Source organism: Stegodyphus dumicola, chromosome 12 (assembly GCF_044657685.1).
Source record: "Stegodyphus dumicola isolate Sdum_Otavi_A_Nest chromosome 12, ASM4465768v1".
Taxonomy (NCBI): Eukaryota; Metazoa; Arthropoda; class Arachnida; order Araneae; family Eresidae; genus Stegodyphus; species Stegodyphus dumicola.
Genome location: NC_140779.1, coordinates 77,884,198 through 77,909,490, shown reverse-complemented (window position 1 = coordinate 77,909,490; position 25,293 = coordinate 77,884,198). Strand labels below are relative to the sequence as shown.

General features: G+C 32.6%; 1 protein-coding gene across 1 annotated transcript in view; it reads right to left on the bottom strand.

The window, feature by feature from the left end:
• The window catches only part of LOC118190384 (uncharacterized), a 252,920-nt gene that overhangs the window by 93,889 nt on the left and 133,738 nt on the right, over positions 1 to 25,293 (bottom strand). Inside the window, exon 2 of the mRNA XM_085806612.1 lies at positions 9,733 to 10,187. Within this exon, the coding sequence (XP_085662738.1) occupies positions 9,733 to 10,104 (372 nt within the window). The 5' untranslated portion in view covers positions 10,105 to 10,187. The remainder of the gene's footprint in view (positions 1 to 9,732; positions 10,188 to 25,293) is intronic.

The window sequence follows — 25,293 nt, the reverse complement described above, 5'->3', positions numbered from 1 at the left end:
AATTATTGTGTCACCAGGAAAGAGTTGCTCGCCATAGTCAAAGCTGTAGAACAGTTCCATCACTATCTATACGGCAGAAAATTCCTGCTCCGCACCGATCATGCATCATTGACCTGGCTTTTAAATTTCAAGAATCCTGAGGGTCAAATAGCCAGGTGGATACAGAGGCTCCAAGAATATGACATCACTATCCGTCATCGTAAGGGATCATCACACGGAAACGCCGACGCCCTGTCTAGAAGACCTTGCCAAGAAAACTGTCGATATTGTTCCAGGGTGGAAGCGAAATACGAGCTGCTGACTCCGGTCGCAAGACAAATTACAACATCAACATCTGCTGATCGAGAACCGTGGAGTGATGATGAAATCAGGAAAGACCAGCTGGAAGACCGCGACATTAAACCCATAATTGATCTAATGGAGTCGTCAAACAGAAAACCTACCTGGCAGGACATTTCTATCTGTAGTCCTACAACCAAACAATATTGGGCACTCTGGGATTCACTTCACATTCGAAACGGCGTCTTATACCGGAAATTCGAATCGGATGATGGGAAGACGTTCCGATGGCAGCTGATACTTCCAAGATCCCGCATTCCTGATGTCCTTAAAGAACTACATAACAGCCCTACGGGAGGTCACTTTGGAATAATGAAGACCTTACAGAGAGTTCGTAAGCGCTTTTACTGGAATAATGCAAAGGATGAAGTGCAAAAGTGGTGCCGATCTTGCGATGCCTGTGCAGGTAGGAAAGGACCTAAGAGACGCAGCCGAGGCAAGCTGCAACGTTACAACGTAGGGGCGCCTTTTGAACGAATCGCCTTTGACATCCTGGGACCTCTGCCACGAACTGCTGATGGCAACAAATACATACTCGTTGTCGTTGATTACTTCACCAAGTGGCCTGAAGCTTATCCTATTCCTGATCAAGAGGCTGTCACAGTAGCTGAGGTAATGATACAGCACTGGATTTCCAGGTTCGGAGTGCCTCTTCAGCTACATTCCGATCAGGGAAGGAATTTTACCTCGGTAGTAATGAAAGAACTATGCAAACTACTCGGCATTGACAAGACCCAAACGACGCCATTACATCCCCAGTCGGACGGCATGGTAGAGAGGTTCAATCGAACCATCCTTAATAACCTCTCATTAGTGGTTTCCAGAAACCAGCAGGACTGGGACAAGAAATTATCGCTGTTTTTACTGGCTTACCGCAGTGCTGTCCACGAGACTACCGGCTATTCTCCATCACAGATGCTATTCGGTCGTGACCTTCGTCTGCCTTGTGATCTATTGTTTGGCCGCCCTCCAGATGCTCCTTTATCGTCTGAGGAATATATTCAAGATCTCCAGGCCCGGTTTGAAGTGATGCACAACTTTGCACGAGAGCGAGTCAACTTGGCGACGGAGAAGATGAAGACCCGCTACGACACAAGAGCTACTGAACATCAGTTCCACGAAGGAGACAAGGTGTGGTTGTGGAATCCGACTCGACGGAAAGGACTTTGTCCGAAATTACAGTCACCTTGGGATGGCCCGTATACAGTCCTAAAAAGGCTGAATGACGTCGTGGTTCGGATTCGTAAGTCTTCGAACTCTAAACCTAAAGTCGTTCATTACGACAGGTTAGCTCATTACTATGGCCATAGTACGTAATGTAAATAATTGTAAATAGTATCAGACCATGGTCCTTTTTGTTTATAAATGTGTATTTGATTTGATTTGTATTTAGTATTTGATTTGCATTCAGTATTTGATTTGTATTTAGTATTTGATTTGTATTTAGTATTTGTTTTGTATTTAGTATTTGATAGCATTTGATTTGTTTAAGTTAGTTATTGCATTTATTGTTTATATTGTTTGATATTGTAATGTAATGTTTATGCCTCAGTTGCATTTATGCCACAGCTGTAAGTTTAGCTTCCTGTCCAGGGATTGTACTGCCCGGGACGTGCAGTCCTTGGGAAGGGGGCAGTGTTACGAATTTGGTATTTAAAAAGCTAATGTTAGTTCAATTATAAATTAAATGGTTTTATTTCTCGCGCAGTGCAGCGCGTGACGAATATTAAAAGAAAGCTAAGCCGGAAAAATTAAAAATACAAGAGCGCGTGCGTTAAATAAATAAATATCTCTTTTTGATTTCGAGAAAGTGCTGGAAAATTCTAGCGCGTGATTTTAAAATCTTATAAAAGGAGGAAAACATCTCAGTTTGTTGTAGTTGTAGTAGTTGTTTAGTTTGTTGTTGTTTAGAAAACTACTGTTGTTGATTGTAGCGAATTCGCGGATTAGCGTTCTTTAGCTGTTTTGAATTACGTTCTATTGGACATTTGAGTAGTTAAAAGATAACTACTGTGAGATATTGTAATACTGCATGATAATTTGAGAAAATTTAAGCATTTTTGTTGTGATAATAATAAATTTTTGTTCATTTTTCATCGGACTTGTGCATTCATTTCATAACGAACCCGTACGCACGCAACAATACATAGATCATAACTATTTCCATGTTTATGAAATTTAAAAATGAATTTAATTTTTAATTTCTCTTCTTATTTGGCATAGTTTGCCATCATAATTCTTCATATTAAAATTAAATGATTAATTATAAACAGCTTCATATTTTTGATTCTGTATTCTAAATCGCAGAATTAGATTTTAAAGATTTAGATATTAATAATTGGGAGAAAGAGTTATTATTAATTACTTTACATCTTCTAAAATCTCTTGTATTTATTTTACAAGTACATCTATAATTAAGGAAATATACTTCCCTTCTATCATAAACTGATTCTATTTTTAAAGTATTTGAAAAATTCGCTTAATTTTTACTTTGACTTTTAGCGTTATTTTCTTTTTATTTCTTGATAAAAATAAATGATTATTCATAATGGATACTCGTTATTTCTTCACTATCGCAAATCTTGAATCGAGATTTTGTAAATTTAGAAAGGGAAACTCTGAAAACAAATTCATAGATTTCCTCTCATGAAATAAAAGTATGACATTGCATTCCTCTTTATCCGTACATCAAATGTTATGAATTATGAATCTAGAGCATTATAAATGGATCTGATAAAGAGTTAAATGTACAGCGAATATTTGCAAAGTCTTCCTTATATAAGAAAGCCGCATACTTGGCAGCAACTAGAATAACAACTTAGGACGCAGTAAACTATTATGTATTTATTATGCACCTAAAATTAAAATTAAAATTTCTAAGTTTATTACATTTAAATAGAAAAATAAAGATTCTAAGACCAAAACGAACGTGGTTAACCCCTGCAGAAACATAAATTACGTTAACATGTTGTGGTATGAATACGAAATGAATTTCTTCCGAAGACATTTTGCATCTTCTTAATACTATTGTTTGGATGACACTTTCTAAACACTTTTAACTGGAAGCTGCGTGCAGACATTGTTTGTATCTCGTCAAGTGATTGGCTGGTAAGCGTTTGATTTATTATACTAATTTATGCATTCATAAATAATAACTTCCTTTTTTCACGCAACTGCTATGAAACTTGCATATCTCTTGAAAAATCTAACCCACCTGTTTGATATCTTGGTTCTTTTTTTTTTTTTTTCTAGTTGTCGTTGTCGTATTTCATTTGTCTGACATATTCAGAACAAACCCACCAATATTATTGTGGCAAGGAGTGCAAATTTTGCGCCCGTCATTTAGCATGAGCCTTGAGCATCACACATTTTTTTCTGGTGTTGAAATTATATAAATTTACCAGTACAATTTTGCATTCAGTAACCTCTAGAAATGTTCACTTACAATGAATAGCAAAGTATGGAATAAAATATAAATAGGACTTTGAGAGTTTAACTATTAACAGTATTTAATTTAATGCTAAGTGACGTGATTTAATATAATTTATGCGTCACTACCTTTTTAACTTTTTAATTATCATATTACTTATGTTAATGCATAATTATTCTCTTTTGCATATTTTAATATCATTCATTTTATTCACCAAGTTCAGAAGAAAAATTAATTATTAAATCACGTAAAACTGAGATAGGAATATTTGTTAGTACATGTGCAAATAAGTTATAAAATTATTGCAAGATTGCTTCTAAATGAAACAAAAAAATTCTACCTCGAGCACTTATGCTTCTGCATAGTTCAGTTTTTGGTTAGAAAAGGGAACAATTAGGAGCATTTTTATTTGTAATGTTAATTAATGTACACAGAAGATTAGCATAAAGTTCAAATTTATAATTAGGTAAAAGAGAATTGTAGATCGAATTCTTGATAGAAAAATTGTAGGCATTTTCCTTTTTTCCTTTCCCATGGAAGTATATTCTGAAAAGAATATATTTCCATGGGGAATAAGTAAAAGAATATATTTCCATGGGGAATACGAGTATAGTCTGAAAAGAATATGCTCGTCTTCCTGTGTCTTTCTTCAAAATGGGTAGAGTTCTAGAAAAGTATCGTCAGACTAAGCTTCAGTTTTACTTAATTTTAAATTATATATCAATTTTTGATTAACATGTTGGTGTTTATGCGCATAGTCTTTTATTAGGTTGTTGCACATGAAGTGTTGGATTCGGCAACAAAACTTCTGTCATGAATGGAAATAATTACCTTTAAATGCAATATTCTTTTTTTTAGCGATATACAAGTGCATCTATATTCGTTTCACAGAAGTCCGACGTTAGATATAAAAACTTCCTCGAATGCATTTTTGGCAACTACGTCATTGCTGAATTGTTTCTCCATCAACAAACGATCCAAATATTTAAAACAACGCTAATCGTTTGACAAGAAGGCTGCTGAATATAACGAATGAGGAAAAGTCATATAATACACGTTACGTATTTTTTGCACAATTGCCTCGATATATGTTGTCATAAAGCAGTATAACTCCATTTCCGTGATCAATCTGCGACGCTTAACACGTATTTCACCCAACTTCGTGCATGAGTTATCAAGGAACAACAGTTTCACTACGTTTTAGGAAGGAATACTAATTGTGCACTATCAGACAAGCACATGAAAGAAAAGTATTTCTGAGTATCATTTAAAAGACAGCTATTTCTTGTCACATGTCAGTATTTTGATCATATACGAAATGTTTCCGGTCTGGAAGAAGACTACTAACATGCACGCGACATGTCAGGACCTTTTCAATAAGGTCAACGGGGCTCCTTGATTAATTAAGTTCCTTGATTTTTGAAGGTGCTTGCAAGTGATGGGAAACTGTTAAATAACATACATCCGATATCTCTGGCATGTCCCTTGCACTTTAATGATGGTCATATTCCTCTAACATTCCTTTTCGATGGCTGCTGCTGATGAATGTCAAACTATATACATTCAAAGGTTATATCTCCGCTCTAGATTTATCTAACGATCATTCTATGATGTGTCGCTTTACAGCACAAACTCCAAATGCTGTGCCATTTTCTTGGTACTTCCGTGCATGAGATACTTTTTAAACTCATAAAAGAAAAGTATCCAGTTCGGTCTCAGGCACAAGTTCTCTCCATCCGATCATACTGCAATTTCGAACTCAAATTTTTTCATGTTTATATATAAGCTATTTAAAAATTATAGTAATAAAAACTACATTAATATAGCAACATAACATATTAACAGTAATATTAACATTGTTAACATATTAACAGTAATTTAACGTTGTTAACATATTAACAGTAATATAAAACTACATTGATATAGTAACACAACATATTAACAGTAATATTAACATTTTGTTAACATATTAAACAGTAATATAAAACTACTTTCATTCCAAAATTCGGAACTTGTTTACAACATCCTAATATAAAGATTGCGTGCTTGAAATTTCGGAAATATTTTCAAAAGAATATTTAGAGAAAAATACATAATGTTACGGATTTTATATCTATGTTAATAATTTTATTTGAATTATATCTAAAACTGTAGACAACAAAAACAAAAATTTTTGTATAATGTTACATGAAATGCTTGAAAGAGACGAAGCTCTGCCATAAAAATAGGGATACAGGAGTAAGTCTATTTAACATTGAAGGTAAATGGCTATTACTCTAAATTAGCAGCATATCGCCAGTTAGCGATCCCTTTGGGGACTAATTTTACCGGAAAATTTGGCGAGGAATCACCAAACGTAGCCAAACTTGCCAACCATTTTGAGGCCTTTAGGTCATGTCCCTGTATAATTGCAGATGGTACTGATCAATTAGACGCTGATATGGATAAAATATAACAGTAAAATACCCTCTATTGCTCTGGCTCGTGCTAAAATTAATTGGCAATAAAATTTGTACTGAAGAACATGAAGCCCAAATGCGCAGAAGATCCATTTTCATATTTTCAAAAAATATTGAAGACTCTAAGAAAATTGCCCAATTCCTTGAACACCATAAAATCAGTTTTCATACCTATCAAATGGAGCACAAACGCACCATTAACGCTACCTTAAAAATAATTTTAGAATCGATTCTCGAAGAAGCCATTTTTCAAAACTTAATAGAAAGAAAATTTCCCGTAAGAAAAGTTAAGCAATTCACACGTAAAACTGACGACGGATACTTGAAGTTCCCTATTTATTTTATCAAACGAGACAACACACAAGAAGGAAATGCCATTTTTCGAATCAATAATATCTACAATTTTATCGTTATGATCGAACCATATAAAAGAACAGTCAACCATCCTACCCAGTGCTGTAAATGCCACAGGTGCCCAACACCGATGTTTTCATGAAGAACGCTGATGTAAATGTGGACAGAAACACAGAACTTCCGAATACTACTTAAAAAAAAAAAAAAAAAAAAAAAGAAGATGAACCTAAATGTATTTTCTGCCAACAAAATCACGTCCAGCTATTATAGAGGATGCCCGAATTATCAGAAAAGGTTAGATGAAATCAATAAGAAACATCCTAAATTGCCTTTCCTGAAAATATTTGAAGCTAATTTTACCACCCTTCCGAAGACCAACCCAAGCAGTTACACTACTAAAAAATCAAGCTACAGTGAAATGCTAAAGAAACATATTTTCCCTTCCTAAAACTTAAAGCCTCTTAATGAAATTTTTTAACATTCAGGCCTCTTATTCTACCTTCAAAATATCATTCATGACTATTATTCAGAAGATAAAAAGCACTAAATCTCCTTCCGAAAAATTAATATTATGCTTTCAGGCAGTACAACTATACTTATTCAGCTATCCCAATTAGCAGATTAATTTCCTTTTACATCGTGAGATTTTAAAGTAAAGACTTAATTTTTATTCTTCATATCTTTACATGGCTTTCTATGTTTCTCATTTCTCAAAATGCAACTCCTCGGGATCAGCACTTGGGAGGGTGACCACCCACGTGATGGCTCCGGCGTATAAGATGTCTTCTTCATCTCATGTTTTACATTAGCTCGAGCGGCTATCAATTACGATTCTCACGTACACGTTTTTATTTCGCCTTTTTGCAAAGCGTTTTCTAAACGAACTCTAACTAAAACCAACGCCTTAGGGCAAATATTCATGTTTAGTGGTAAAAGCGAAGACTTCATATGCCACTCATTACCATCAAGTTTCAAGTTCCAAGTTCAACTTCTCAATTAATTCAGAGCTGAATACGGAATACTGAGATATCCTTAAGACCTTAGCATTTTAAATGCGCTCTGCAGTGCATTGTGTTCAACGTTCTTACTACTTTGAAGTATAACTCCTGATCGTGCTCTGTAATACTGAGAAGATTTTTGAGGAAAGTTCCAGAACTGTACACTTTCTTTTGGTCAAATAAATTTTATCAAGTTTTCATCGGCTCTGAGTTCATTCAATCCCTTACGAATCCGTATGCACGCAACAATAACATAAATACAAAATCTTGACTTCTTTAAAAGCACATGTTCTATAACAGCATGAGAAATATTAGACGCAGATAACTTAATTACATACCTGAGAACTATACGATTATGGTCTTAAAAAATAATGAAATTAGCGCTACTTTCCGCCATCAAAGCATTACATTTTTCTGTACTGAACTGTTTAAAGACAGGTGTTAGTAGTTGTAGAACAAGTTAAAGCATTAAGTAAATTTAAAATATACTCTATTTTTTATATTTGTGTCTATTATTCGCTGGCAAATAAAGAAGTATTTATTTAAAGAAGAGAAATCTGTTTCAGCATTACAAAAATAATAAAACAAGTGTTTTTCGATAGTGCAGTTTATTTATTTAATGAATGACAGTTTTCAGCGATTACTTTAACTATTAAACTGTTGGCAAAAGAACAAAGAAAGTAAATTTTTTTTTTTTTTTTTTTTTTTTTCAGTATTTAATATTTTTAAGGAACTCTATCTAAATTCATCTCAATATAAATGCTGGTAAAATAAATGCTACCCTCTTCGAAAATCAAACTTGTCAGCTTGGAAAACATAAAAACGTAATGGTTAACGTATGTTGAAACGGAAGAATCAAATTTAACAATAACTAACACTTATTATCGCTTTACCCGGGTTCTTTTCTCTCCCCTTTTTTTTTTGTGAGTGTTTAACGTAATTTTCTGAAATAAAAAAAAAGGGGGGAGAATTAAAGCACTGAACCGAGAAAGGGTGAGCTCTTGCATATGCATAGCCAGCATCGGCTAACTTCAAACCAATCAAGACGGAAAGAAACGAGTAAAGAATAAATTTAAACGTAAACAATATACTTTGAGCATCTTTTATTTACGAGTACCTAAAGTTTATTATCAAACAAAAAAACTAAAGTTTTTCTCTTTTGAATGAATATCAATTAATTAATTGAATTTTAGGCATAATTTGCTCTCACTTCAAATTTGTTTAGGTTTCAGATATGCATCAAAGAGTATTTCCTTTCTTAGCAGAACGTTCTTTCAGTTAAAGTGCAACTGAATTAAAATGTTCGGAACTTCAGTTTAATGGGCCGTTTATTCTCTTTTTTTAGACAAATAAAACTAAGTTCGGCATTAATTAATATTTGTACTTTTAATTTACCTTTTTAGTTTTAATTTTTAATTAATATCAAAAATAATGTGGTACACTACATACTATTTTAAAGCTGCTAAATTAATCTGGTGATTGCACATGGCATGAAAATTGTTATATAATGCTGTGAAAAATAAGCTTCTAAATCTTCATTGAAAAATAATTACTTCCCTTCCATAGGCGTACTATTCTTTTTTAATGAGTCATTTTATGATTTCATGTCGATTAAAAAAATTCTGTGTTTTTATGTAAATTAATATAGTTCATTTGTTTTGTTTCACCCAAATAAAAATGACTTCTTTGTTTAAGTTTAATGTTAAAACGTAAATCATGATTATGTGCATAATGACAGAGTTTACGTAAATAAAAATAATCGTATTTTATTTTAGTTTAATTCATATAAAAACAGGATTGGTATGTAGGCAAATATAAAATAATTCTTAACCTTTTTTTTTCTCCCCTTAATCTTCTTTATCCCCACTATCTTATTAATAAAAAAAAAAATTTCTTTGATTTTGTTGTTTAACTAGAATAAGTCTTTTAACTAAAACCCGCTGGTAACAATAAAATACGATATTTAAAAAAAAAAAATCGTCATTTACAGTATAGAATACACTTATTTTTACTATGGAAAGGTTCCATCTAAATGGACTGTATGTCCCATTTATTGTAGGTACTTGCTGTTCTAACGTATGTAATTGATTATTTTCTAACCAACAGTTAATAAAAGTTCATCTTCAAGAGAATTCGGAAGAATGCATCTTACCTTAAAAGTAGCTACCAGCCTCTCCGTATCTTCGGAAGGGGGTGACTCTCCGGACAACCCCGTCTTGCCGCCGAACCCCTCTCGCTGAAGGAAGGAGGACCGCGGGGACGAGCAACCGCTTTCGCTCCAACTCGTCGTCTGCTTCTTGAACAGCACTGACCGGTCTTCCTCTGCGGACGACACCAACCTGTCGTCTGCTCCGTCGTTCGGTGTCGGGGACCGCGTGACCAAGGTGTGGTATCCTAGGTCGTGACCCGGCGATATCCGGCCGGAGGGACAGAGTGTCATCTGCTGTTCTCGCGCGGCACGCAAAAGATCGTCGTCCGACGCATTGCGGGGGTGGATTGTTGCTTTACCCGGGTAAAACGCCATAAGACCAGCAGGCGGTGCCAGTTAGCTCGACAAGGAGGGAAAGCGGTGAGCATAACGGACTCAGGGGATTCATTTAGGAAAACCTGAAAGAAATGCCAAAAATTAATATCTAAATGACATATATACATATACAGTACATGTGTGTACATATAATAGTTAACACTTAATAAAATATATATTCATAAATTTCATAATTTTCACTTTATAAATTTCAATTTATATAAATATTCTCTTCTAGAGGAATAAAAATTTAGTTCCTACCTCTAATTCAACCGCATCTCTATTTACTGTACTAATTCTAGTGTAGTTCATATAGGCTAATTTATTTTCAATTGCCGATACGATATACCGATAAATTCATTATTTTACAAGTTAGTAGTGAAAATGCAAATATATTAAAATGCAGCTAGTATCACAAAATTTACTGAAGTATGTTGCAAGTTCCATTTCTAAGGAAAACTTCTTTAAAATGATTGTTAGCCGCAGAATCTACTCAACAAACATGAGACCTAGAGGATCACTTTCCATTTTTTAAACAGTATGTGCCAGAATATTTTGTCTTGTTCAAAATATTCACATTAACTGGCAGTAAGAAACTGCTTATGACAAAACGCTGATTCTTGCTTCCCTTGATGAGACAATGTGGCACCGATGACACCAACTCCTGGAACTTCCCTTACGTTGGCAGGTATGGAACAACGGTGGCTTATTCGCTGACAGTGCCTTTGACTAAGTTCATGAGTCGTTTGCCGAGGATTTGCATGGATCATATTATTCAAACAATTCTTACAGCAAACGACAACAGTACGAGCAACGATTGACGAATAACAGTAGCGTCGAGAGTCGGTGATATCGCAATTTCCATTTCGGAATTGTCAAAGCATTATCGAGTTGCCCTCGAAGCAATAGCATTTTTCTCATATACAGCAAAACCTATTCAAGTAGTCACTGCTGTTGAGAGTTCTCGCGTGCATAAGAAGATTTCGAAAGTACAATTTATCGTCTGTTTGACGCGCCATTCTTCAAAATTTGAAAAGCAAAAGGCTGCTGGCCACAATTACTTAACAAGAATTGCATGTAGTACAATATAACGAGCTATATATCGATATATAATTATGCATTTGCACCATCTCCGTTATCTTTTCTTAAATGATTCCAAAATGAATTATCGCCATTCACTTACGTATCAACTAAATTTCAAGACAAAACACAGCAATGAGGTTAAATCAAATGTAACTTTTATTGAACTACAGTCTATTACAAACTAAAACTAAAACGTAATCTGCGTACAACAGTGAATAACAAATGTTGATCGAACTTAAATCTTCAAAAATTACAAGCGTCTTGTAACAGCACTGGCTAATTTTTTTCAACCAGTATATCAGCTATCAAATGCTACTTATGTAACACTTCTATAAGAGTTTCTTTAGAATGAAGCTGAGCATCAAAACGTAGACGAGTATCCAGCTAGAACATTAACAATCAACCAAACCATATCACTTACAGTTAAGCCGTTCTTTTTTTGTCTACCTCTTTTTCTGGCTGTCTGTTTTGCATAATCTTCTGCAATAAGTTCTAGTGAATAAAATAATAAGAAAACAAGAACAGAGTCACCTTCATAGAAACAGGTTAATAACTTAAATAAAACGTTATAACAGAACTTTAGAATTTAATGCGGCGGAAGTTTCTCAGACGATTCTGGTTACGTCTCAACTGTCTTCAATAAAAACGTTCGTTTATTAGCAAACAACTGTACAACTTAGATGAATTTTTTTATTATTATTTCTTTAGCTTTGCCTCTACTGAATTTATTTAATAAATCATTATTTTAAATAAAAATGCATAAGAAAATGCTAAGAGATTAAAATACCATTAAAATAAAAGTTAGTGCACTAAACCCTACTGCCTCCAATTAACAGAGGATCGATACAATGCGTCTTTTTTCGGAACCTAAAAAAAGGTCTAAATTGACGACAATTCGCTGTAATGTTGTTATATCCGAGTTCCCCAAAGACGCTTGATGTTCTCTGATTTTTTTTTTTTTTTTTTTTTTTTTTTTTTTTTTTTTGCTATCGAAATAATTATATCAACTATTGTTGTTAACTGATAACTGAAAACTACAGAATAATTTAGCTATATACCAAATGAATAAGCATTTTCCAGCTCTCAAAGTGGGCTATCTCAAGAGTTTCATCATGATTATCTGGAATAAAACTACGCTGATTACTGAAGAAAACATACTAGTGTCGTATATCCACAAAGAAATGCATTTTAGCAGAAAATTTTTAGTTACAAGATACTACTTAAAGACGTAGTAATGGACGAAATCAAGAAATTAACTGGTAATTAAAGTTTATATTCGCTAAGTTTTTTATAGAAATTTTTGGTCAGCTTCTATTTTGACGATTACCAGTAGTTATTTATTTTACTTAAAACATTTGGCACAGAAACATTGCACTGTTCAAAAAGATTATTTTTATAAATTTTTTGTAACTTTTTATTAATAACTGTCTATTCTAATTACAATTTTATTCGCCGAGTGTTAAGATCGCTGAATATTTTGAACTCGCCCGACTTCGATCCTAGGCGAATATGCTAGCTACATGGTTGGTTTTCCCCATGTGTAACTTTAATATGAGCCAATTTAATTCCCAAAGTCTTCCGGGAGGGGATCCGTTTCCCTCGGGGATTGCAGATAGCCCTCGTGTAGATTCAAATAACCTAACTTAATTACAACTTTAATTCATACGAATTACGCAAATTGTAATTTCTTACGTATGTAGTAATGTTAATTTAATAATTTAAAATATATACGAAAACTGAAATAAACTTTCCTTACTCCTGGTCACGTGTTTGCCTTTGCAATTTCAGGACTTGCCAAGGACTTGTTTGAAATCGTGTCCGTTAACTGTGTTTTTCAGAGTCACGTCTTGAGCGTTAAATGGAGGATTCATGTAATTAGATTTTAACAAATGAAGTTTTGATATTTAAAGACACACACACACACACACACAAAAAAAAAAAAAAAAAAAAAAAAAGGGGGGGGGCGGGCGATTAAAAAAAAAAAAACGGTTTAAAGCAGAGAGAATATAGAAGGAAAGGGCGAATAAAACATTTCTTCTACCAATTTGAATAGTTACATTTGCTAATATCCTACCAAAAGCGATCAAAACTGCTAAAGAAGGGCCTCTCAACCAGAGGGGGAATTTCTTAGTTTCAGGGAGGTTTTAGTTTTATTTGATTACGGGAAAGCCTCGAGGGCTATCTGTCAAAGGGGAGGGATGCCTTCGTGGAAGATTTTTTAATGGAAACTGGTTCGTATACACATTACACATGGGGCAAACCACAAAAACATCCATTCAGCCCGTTCGCGGGATTCGAACCTCGGACCGAACTACCAGTATTCAGCGAAGTTACCGCTTGGCCGCTTGTGGGAAGTTTGTCAGAGAGGAATGCGATTAATTTTTTATTTAAATATTTAGTTTAATTTATGATTAAAACGCAGTACGTTTATTCAAGTGTATGTATTCATCAACATTTTCTATACATTTCCTTGTTGAATTTATAAAACGCAATAACAAATAACCTAAATAAATATATTTGTATTTTTCGAGTTTTGGAATTGGGGGGGGGGAGGGAGAATGATCGTCTAGCCGTGGTGAAAGAAGAGCATGGAGTAAAAAATGTTGAGAATCGCTGTGCTAGAATATTGACTAAATTCTGTAAGAGATTAATTCTGTAAAAGAGAGTTTTAATGCCTTTACATGGCATATAAAACATTTCATTAATTATGGTAATAATATAAACGTTAATAATGATATTTAGGAATATGCTCGTTATTTTTAAATTGTTCATTTTTTCTAAGAAATTTATAGTTATAATCTGCAAGAAAAATTAAACATCTTAGGCGGAGACAAATGGCAATAGCTCTCAGATGCCAGACAGAGAAATAATCAGAGTGTACAGTAATTTGCAAGCATAACGTAATAAATATTCGAAAAATATAATGATTAAGATATAGATCTTTCCAATATGCAAATAAGGAAAACGTTTACTTTTTAGGAAAACGATATGATAGGAAATGATAAAATAAATCCCCATTTATGAAGATCGTGATATTAGAAATTAGTCTATAAGCTGCTAATCAAGAAGCATTAAGATCTTGCTAGATTCTTAAAAACTATTTTTTTCTTCATTACAATTATCCGCTCCATAAAATCTTGAATTTTATCTCTCAATCTAAAACAATGCATTTCTTAAATAAACGAATAATTTAAAAGCAATACACATACTTATAAGTTAGAGCTTTATTTTATTAATGCTGCTAACTGATGTATAGTTAAGTTATACATCTAATCCATCTGATTTGCAATACATCTAACGAATAGTTTTTTTATAAACATTTATACCATTGTCATATTTATTACGCACGTCGATTCGGAATCTTTTTACGCCGACTTACTTAGAATTTTTATCTTAAATTTACCTGAAAACACCATTTTGGTGCAACGAAATTTTCATACCATGAAGTGAAATTTTCATATTTCATTTGAACGAAATGTTAAAAAATTAATTTTCAACATTTCAAAATTTAAAAAAATAATAATAATATAAAAGCAAAAATGATTAAAGAAAGTCTGAAAGCTTTCAGGTTTTATATTACGCCCAAAGGGACTTTTTTTAACGTTCTGTGTGTTACCTTTGTTTATTAAATATCATGTTCTTTGCACTTAACCCACATAAAATTCAACTCAACGACAATATCACAAAACATTAAAAAAGAACGTAACTTTAGAATTTCCAATACATAGTCACGCGCGCTGCAAATATTTTTTTCCCGTACTGTGATACCATTGCTCCCTTTCAAATCCTTGAGCTTATTAATCAAAAATTCGTTAAACAATTACAAAATATGAAATAGGTAATAAAACAAATTCGAAATTCAAAATTCTGGCCTCCAAGTGCCCATGTTCTGGTGGAGGATTACGTTATTCAAAATTTGACGGCTCTAGGGCCCGCCGTTTTTGCACAGATGCGAGAATCATACATTTATGCAGATTCTTCATCATTTAATTTCTTCAAATATTAAACAGGGTGATAAAATTTGGTGGCAACAATTAAAAACGTGATTCGCAGTTTAGAGTGAAACGCCATAAAATGCCGCTTTAATAGCGCTTCTAGGCTACTGCCTTTTTGGGTTAATAATTTCCTTAAGAGTTTAAGTATTTTCTTGAGAAATTTCCTCTCCAGTTCCTGCTTTTGTTTTTTTATCATTTGTTTCTTCAGAAATAACTTTACTGTGACTCTGATTTAAATTTTTCGACTACATGTATTTTAACTTGGGAGTGTAAATATTTCTAATAAACTAATTTATCTAAATTAAAATGAAATTATCTCAACAGATTAGAAAATATCATTCTAACCTGTAGTTAAGTAAAATTCATGTATAATGTAACTAACATATTGTTACGGATTTGGTATTTAATTAGTTAATGCTAGTAGAATTATAAATACAATTGTTTTATTCCCCGCGCAGTGCAGCGCGTTACGAATATTAAAAGAAAGCTAAGCCGGAAAAATTAAAAATACAAGAGCACGTGCATTTAATATTTAATAAATAAATATCTCTTTTTGATTTCGAGAAATTGCTAGAACAATCGCGCGTGATTTACAAAGCTTATAAAAAGGAGGAAAACCTCTCAATTTAGTTAGTAGGAGTCAAACTCCTCCAGACCAATGAGTTGAAACTTCAACACCCACGTGGCAATGGTCACGCCCCTTACCTCACCCTCAGCGCTCCTTCAACCACGGCAGCAGTCAGTCAAAAAATGCTATAGCCAGGCGTCGAACGACACTACTTCAGAGAGCCGGATCACGTCATGCAAGTTCGCATGATAATTCCGGCATATCTGCGGAACTAGGAACAATTTAGTTAATAGTTAGTTATTGTTTTACGAGTTTGTTTAGAAAACTGCTTTTGTTGACAGTAGCGAATTCGCGGATTAGCTTTCTCCAGCTGTTTTGAATTAAGTTCTGTTGAACGTTCGAGTAGTTAAAAGTTAACTACTGTGAGATATTGTAATACTGTACGAATATTTGAGGAAATTTAAGCATTTTGTTTACTTTGTTGTGATAATAATACATTTTGTTCATTTTTCATCGGACTTGTGCATTCAATTCATAACGAATCCGTAGGCACGCAACAATATGAATTAATTCATCTAATTACTGATTAAGGCAAAAATTACTTATTCTTTACATGAAACCAAGTAGTTCTTTTCAGTTGTAATGTCTGAAATGTAAGTATGATAACTGAAATATAAAACAGTATAAGATTGAAGTGTCTGGTTTGTTTGTGCTAAAATACTCTAAACTGGATTCATAACTATTATTTTTAGTTATAATATTTATTGCCAAATTACCCAGGGCATCACCAGTGGCCCACAGGACAAAATCGTTGAATTCTGGAAGATCAATACGGGTTCGATTTTAGGCGAGTAGGCTAGTTGCATAGTTGTTTTTTGTGGTTTCCCCAATTTGTAACATGTATACGAGCCAGTTTCTCTATAGAAAATTCTCCACGAAGGCCTTAGGTGGATAGCTCTCATGTGCTTCATACATGGCCCCACCAGTGGCTGAGAGAGTAAGATAGCTGAATTTTGGGAGATCGACCCAGATTCGATTTCGGGCAAATAGGCTAGCTCCATGGTTGTTTTTTGTGATTTTCCCAATTTGTAACGTGAACAGGAGAAGGTTTTCCTTAGAAAATTCTCCACGAAGGTATCCCCTCTCTTAGGTAGATAGACCCCATGTGCTTTCAAATAACCATAATCATAGAAAAATTCACACAGAATTAGCTAACAGTACAAATTTTCAAGAATGTTTACGAATTTTAAGAGTCTGGTCCAATTACTTTTGTAATTCTCAGCTTGAAAATGAAAACATTATTTAAGGAAAGCTGACTAAACATATAAGAACATGACACATGCAGAATTCCGAAAGGTTCTGCTTAGATCATAGATCATAATGTGTAAAGCAATATCCAGTATTTTCTTCCTTCTTCAACAATGATTTGCGAACAAACATTATCGTAATTAATTAATAGAAATGAAAGAAAATCGAGAGAAAGTATTTATGAAATCGACCTGGATAGACATGAACCGTCAAATATTCTGTCAGTTAGAGGTGATAACTTTGAACAGAAACTACTATCTTTAATTTCTTAACTGCTTACACTAAACAAACTAGCTGTTATTATAGATTTTGCTTGTAGAAAGCCAAATGTAATAAGAAAAAAATCAAAACGAAAATAATATTACCTAACCGGTGCAGATACTGCGAAATAAATGGTAAAAACGTTATGGAGCTAAAATGATATCGTATGGTTATTATTGGCAAAGACCCATTTTCTTTAAATGTATCAATATATATATATATCTCCGCCGTTTACATGAATATTTAGTGGATCGTGTTGTTTAAACCCATCTTATAAACTACTAGAATTGTTACTGAAAGTAAACAAGTTAATCTTGATAGATGGATTTCGTAATTACGAGTAAATGTACATTTTATCTAGTTCATCAACACAAAATAATAAAAACTTGAAATATATCATTTTCGTATACAGGGTAACAGATTTGCGCATAATTGTACTTGAACATTACAGCCTGATTGAAATCTAATTAGATTTTAATCCACATTACTGCTGTATTTCTCTGCGATTACTAATATACTTTTACTGCATACTTTTTATCATTTGTATATATTAGTTATGTTTCCTTGACATTTTGCCATTGCCAAAAATGCATTACTTCTTAAATTACACTTATTTTCACAAAAATATTTTCACTGCGTGCATCATTCCTCATTTTGAATTTATGATCTTCATTTTTTTAAATCTAATAAACTTCTTAAATGGTCTAAAGAGATTATTTAAGATTGTAACATTATTTGTCCAATGAGCGCGTGCTCGCATTTATGTTCTGCGCATTTGCGTTGAAGATCAGGTCGAACTTGAAAAAGTAAATTAATATGAGTGAAAAGGAAATGAGCAGTACTTATTTCCTTTTGTGCATAACTAAGCATTTGCTAAGGGTGAGCAGATCAACTTGTATTTGAAAGAAAGAAACAGTGATTCAGATATTAAATGCAGACAGAGACTGCAGAATTTGCTTGACACCAGTGTGTAATTATAGGAATCTACGGCTGGTAGCGGAATTTAAAATGTATACTTTTTTGGTCCATTTAGATAGCAGCAAGATTCTCCGTTGCCAGAAAAAAAAAAAAAAAAAAAAAAAAAAAAATGAGGGTCTTATTATGTCATGTATTTTATTTGCATCGCAATAAACTTCTTATCGAAATTACATACTCTATGGAGTGCTATGATCGAACTTACTTAGTAAAACTAGCATGGAAATTAAGTGCGCTAAATTCAAAAGAAATTAAATTGGATGAAAATATGCAATAATTTACTAGGAAATAACCCTAAATTAGCATCAAAATTTTGCTTTCATAATTAGCTTATAATAGGGTAATCAATTTTTTTCCAGTATATTCTTCATTAATTGCGAAGCATACCATTGGTTGAAAGGTTAAATGCTTGAGCCATCGAAGGCACTTACTTGAGCATTTGTGCAGAAGTTAATTTAAATTATCATTCATGTTTTTATAGGCCACGAAAGAAAAAATTTAAAAAAAAAAAAAAAAAAAAAAACAAAAAGCGAAAAAATTGGAAGAAGATTTTGCTCATACGTCATCTCGGGGTGTTCTTAAAGGATATGAAAGGAATTTGAGCAGATAATTACAAGCAAAATTACCGAGAAACAATAAAAACTATAAATAAAAGCCCCGAAACGTTGCCTATCGGCGAACAGATCTGGATGTGTTCTCGCGATCTTCGGTGCAGTATGCTAGACTGTACCCAACTCACGTCCACCTGTACATCCATTAATACATTCTCCGTAGAATCCACGCGCTTCGTTACCCATTAGTGCTTAGGTGTGGCTTATTGCTTGCCTCTTGCAAAAGACGAATTGTTCTCTAATTTTCAACCCTCGGGCGTTTAGATCTCAAGCTCACCTTCCCAAAAAAACCTGGCGCCTTTTTTTCTCTTTTTCTTCTTCAGCATTCGTTTCTTCAGCATGGTTGTCCTTCGGGCGGATAACGTTCTTCGGAAGATGAATCTATCCCAGGTTACTGCAACTGTTCCATTATTTAAGAGATGCTGTATATACTGCGCGTGAGCTTTCCAAGTGACATGAAGAATGCGCATTTGTGTTCTTACCGACGCTGCTGAACGCTCAAATTGAAATCGGTTGAAAAATGGTATTTTTACGAGATGGCGGTATCCCTCTGATGCGTGGTGGTAGCGCACGTGGAATTCATTTGAATTAAATATGCCAGATGATACTCTAACACTGTACTTAAGTAAAGAATGTTTAGTTGATTTTGTTCTTCAGTTCTCACTAATCGACTTGAAATCTCATATTATTTTTAGAACGGTACATAATTAGTTATTTTTAATAAAAAGAGTATAATTATAGTTGCATATAGCTGCAGATAGGCCTGTTTCGATAAGAGCCGATAATATTAGGAGGCCTCAAAATAATAACGATTCCTGATAACTCTATTTCTCTGAACAGCATTTCCAGCTCAGTTTCTGTTTCCCTTAGAACAATAGTAGTTTTAAATAAACACAACGTAAATATAAATAACAGAATGAGTTTAAAAGTCATATTCAATCTCTGTTTGCTATTCATTCCAAACACAAAGTATCTGAAATCTATGCAAAGCGTTCAATATCATTAATTATTATCAACAAGTTCAAATAAATGTGAATATTTAATATTGGACAAAAAAATGCATATTTTCCCTTCACTTGAATCGCAAAAGTATCCAGTTTTGAGAAGTGTTCTCCTTTTTACTTCCTCGTACGAAGTAAAGAAAGTATTGTAATCGCGAAAAATTTCGGGTATTTGTTTCAACGAAATTATTCATTTTGGTGGCTCTCGAGACCATTGGAACTATTTTTTTGCTTGACATATGTATGCAAGGACAGAATAAAGGGATCTATTTTTTCCAAAACGGTTTGATAAAATGGATATAAAATGGATTTAGAAGAGATTTTTTTTGTGACATGTGTACATACGTATGTATTTATTCCGTATAACTCAAAAACGATCAGCCGTAGAACTTTCAAATTTTTGTATACGGGACTACTATAACACCTAGTTATGCATCTTGCTTTTTTGTTGCTATCGGAGGCACCAAACGTATATATATATGCCCATCCTCTTACCTGGCTCGTTGAGCTGCTTTTTATTCTTATATGTTGGAAAATTGTCTTTAGTTAATGTGCATGCAACAGCTGTAGAATTATCAACGGTTTAAAAGTGTTAAGAGGCGGTACGCTTAACGTGGCAGCTCTTTGTTTAAATTTGAATCTTTGAGTAGTATAATGATTTAAGTTAGTTGGAGCACCCAGTGTCTTTTTGCCCAGTGGGACCCAAAGTTATCTCTAAATCTGTGTGCGCCGAAAATTTTGTCTTTCAGCTCGTTGGCCGAATTTTGGCTAGAACACCTAATTTTAATTAAAAAAAATATTTTTTGATTAGTTTTAACTGCATTTGTTGTTTTAAGTTATTATGTTTTTCAAAATTTTTAATGAAAATGTTAAGGTTTTACGTATTTTTGAATTGCCACGAAGTGAGAACTGAATTGATTGAATGAGAAATATATTTCTAATGAAATATGTTTAAATAAAGTGCAGTAGAAAATGCGTATACTTTAATAAGCCATACAAGGGAGTCATGTGTCCACATCCTAGATTTTTTTTTATCTCATTCACAAAGCATATGTTTTGCACATGCCTTTTACCAGTAAAAGATCTTGTGATGGCAATGAACTAGGTTTCAGAAACTGATACTGGATATGAATTGTGTGTGATTCAATATTACAAAAACAATATTTTAATACAATTTATCTTCAGTAAAATTTAAGCACTTAGTCACGTATTTAATTAATACTTTCAAACTGAATTGAAAGGAAAAAGATGAAGTTTTTGGAAATCTTTAAAATAATTTTCTTTTAGTATGAATGTTTGCATCGATTAACTTTACAAGACAAGAACCTGAGTAATGTAAACAAATCTGATATACCCAAAGCAGCATATGTCGTCTGCAGAGCATTTTGTAAATTTTATCAAATACTGGCGTTGACTTTGACACAGCATAAAAACAATGCAAATATGTATAGATATAATCTAACAAATATTGAAAAGAAATTCTACTTACTTCTAAGAATGCTGAGAACTCATTAATTTCGATTTTGTTAAATCAGCAATTTTTTACAGTAATTTGATTAAATTAATCTTTATTATAGTTTTAGTTTAATTTTTTCCCTCCTTAAAAATCATTTCATAACTATAAGTTTTTATTGTTCCGTAATATTACTTTATTTTAAGAAATCATTACCACTTTTCATTTATATTTATTTTATGCTTATATTTTTATTGTTTCATGAAGATGTTAAAAATGTTTTTATAAACGAATTTTAATAGTTGAATTAAATTTGCTGCTTTAGCGCAAATTAATCTTTTTTTTTAATTTCGCACAAAAAATATTCCTGCTTCCTTATATATATTAAATTGCAATCTAAAAATTTCAGATACCAGTTTAGCAATTCGACGTAAAGTCAATTGCAAAATCGGTGTTCATTAAATTGAAATTCGACTGCATAAGAATTTTTTACTTCCTTGTACGAAGTAAAAAGGAAGTATTGTAATCTCGAAAAGTTTCAGGCAGCATATTTCAACGAAAATATCCATTTTGACCGCTATCGAATGCAATTTAACGATGTTTTTGCGTGATATTTGTACGTAAGGACAGAATAAAATGCTCTTTTCCTTCAAAAAGATTATAAAACTGCTTTAAAATTAATTCTGAAGATAATTTTTTGTGGCGTCTGTACGTACATATCTCGCATAACTCAAAAACGAGTAGCCTCAGAACGTTGAAATTTTGTATATAAGACTGCTATAACATGTAGATGTGCACCTCGTATTTTGGTTGCAATCGGCCGCACCAAACGTATATAAATATATTTATATATATATCCACTCTATTACCCGGCTCAGTGATCTCAGTTTCTTTACTCTTATATGTTTGTAAATTGTACATTTTTTTCTTTAAAAATGATTGAATTATATTGTTTTTATCTTCTGGTTAAGGATTTTATGCCTTTAGTAAATCTGTGTGCAATATTTTTAGAATTATCGCAATTTTAAAGTTGTTTAATTACCGCTAAGCCTGTTTTTAATGGCGGTCATTGATGTTTACATTTAAAACAGGAAACTAGTGGATTTGTTGCCAATCTAGAGAAACTTAGCTTCGCAACAACAAAGCTAACGCGTTCATTTATTATTGCCAATTAAATCATGCTTAATTCTTTCTGGAATTTTTTCGAGGAAATAAGCGTTTGAGATTTACTTCGTAATTTTTAATACAGATATTTTGAGTTTTTATGTATTTTTGCCTTCTCGCGAAGTAAGAACTGAATTAATTAAATGAGAAATACTCAATCGTCTGTGAAAAACTGTTTCTTTTTTGTTTTATTTGCTTAATTTCTTTTATACATAGTTCTAGCTTTATTATAATATTTGAATAGAACATGTGGCAACGATTAGATAATTCTTTAAATGATATACATTTTGTGCATTCTGAGTTATAATATGAATGAAATATAATACTGTTAAGTAAACCTAGCGCCAGAGTGTCGCTATGGTAAACAAAGTGAATTTTAAAGAATGCATTTATTCTATTGTGGTTTATGCGCTGTCGGCGAAGTAGGCTTAATTCAGTCTAATAAGTTTAAATAAAATGCAAGAAAAAATGCGTATAATTTAATATTCCGTACAAGGAAGTCATGTGGTGTACACATCAGATTTTTTTAGTTTAATTAACACGACGAATAAACGATTATTGTAAGAGTTATAGCAACAATAATCAGCTTAATATTCATAAATTTGCATTGCTAGTTTCCAAGGTTTAAATTCAGTACCTTCGGCAGCTGAGGAAGAAGGTTCTATGTTTAAGTCTTCGAAAATAATCCTGCAAATTTATCAATATGACTCTGATTATTGTTGCTTTAACTCCTGCAATAATTGCATAATGATCTATTTTGAGGGTCAAATATAGCGCTGCATTTAAGAGACTCAAAACGGTTTATTATATGCATTACAGATTAAAAATTTTTACTTTTGGTTAAAATAAGAAACCCACTCTTCCTTAACTCAGAAGCAAAGGAATTCGTTATGCTCCTATAAACAAAGAAAAAGATTTAACCTTTCCCCCCCCCCGAAAAAAAAAGATGCCTTTATCACATAAAAGACCAATATTTTAAGATTCCGGCTTGTTTTAAATCGTCAGATTCCCGAAAGAGAAGTTGTTCTAGTATCGAAAGTTTCTTAAAACTTTTTTATTCAAAGATTTTCACATTTATTTTTTCTCTTTTACAATAAATATCAAAAGTTGACAGAATTTTTTTTGCTCAGGTTTTTGCAAGCGATTTCCAGTCTGAGAAAAATTACAATGGATGCATATTAGAGCTTATAATGTATCTTCTCTGACTTTATGCTGAAGTCTGTCCATTTAAAATGAATCGCCTTTTGTGCAAGAAAACCTTCCATTCTAATCGTTTGTTCATCTTGGATTTTATACTTTTCTATGACGTGAATTTTGAATAAGTTAATGAATTCCTAATGCTTTTTTATTATTTTGTTCATGATCGATCTGTCATATTTGACGTAAGAAAGACTATTTTAAGTGAAGAATCCTGTTTTTGTAGCAGTTTCAGAGCAAGGTCCAACCTTCTTCTCTTATCGAAAAGACAATCTTTAGAGATATTCAAATCAGAAGAACTAGAACAAGAAATAAAAAGGGAATATATGAAGAAAGAAAAGTTTTCGGACGAATTTTTTTTCTACAGGTAAAACCCATATCATAACTTTTTAAAAGATTGGAACTTCTGTAATCAAGCTTATATGGTTATTTGCCATTCCAGAAACACTAGCAAAATGTAATATCAATTTCAAACGTTCTAAAATAAAGATAATAGCCTCACACACGTAAAAATGTTAAATTACAATCTAGAAATTTCAGTTTGTAATCTAATACCTGGATGAATTAACTACTAAAATTTAAAAAAATTAAAAAAAAATATTTAAATAATAAAAAGTTTCAAAAATTTATAATCTAATCTTTAAATGCTGATTCCAGTTAACCGTTAAAACATTTAAAACTCAGAAGAAATGAAACATTAGTTTAAAGATTAATCTTCTGGCTTAAGAATTAATACCACTGATTATTCAAGATATGTAGTTTAAAATTGTATTAAAAACAATAAAACTGAGTCGTAGGAGAAAAAAACATTGCTGTTTTGTTATTTCATCGTTAAATCCAAGTGAAGACTGATAAGATTATTTAATAAAGAAAGTTATTTATTCCATATATATTATTCGAGTTAGTTAATCAAAGCATAACTGTGCTTTTATATCCTGGATAGTTCGCGCAGGCTAGGCTCGCAACAAATATCTCTTTCAAGAGGTAATATAATACCTTTTTATTTTGCTAGAATTCATATCAACTTACTGATGGAAGATTTTCTTTGAGAAATTTAATAAAATTAAATATGCGAAGTTTTAAATGAATATAAATAAATGCACAAGTAATTTGAAAAAAAAAAAAAAAACTTTTGAGTTTTGAAGTTAAATATGGTTATGGATTATAAAGAAAGTTGGAATATTTAATAAAATATGCACTTCCAAGATTTTATCACATACTGAACTGAATGTGAGAAAAAGATATCATGTCTAACTAAAAATTCAATAGCTTATTTCTAGTTATACCTGATTATACAAGGTAAGTTTGCGCAAGTCGTACCTTTTAAATATTGGCGTAATCACACGCCAATTGCGTCTCTTCCGGCAAAACGAGTTATCCCCTAATAAACTAAAAATGTATCGCATTGTGTTCCTTTCCATGTAATATTTGCGGGGAAGACCGAGAAGAGAATATGATTCGGTGCCTAAAATGGAAAGGATGGGTACATGACTTATGTGCTGGAGTTGACAAACGAAAAAGTATCTGTTATCATTGTTATAATTAACAGTATAGATAAACTGAGAAAAAGTTT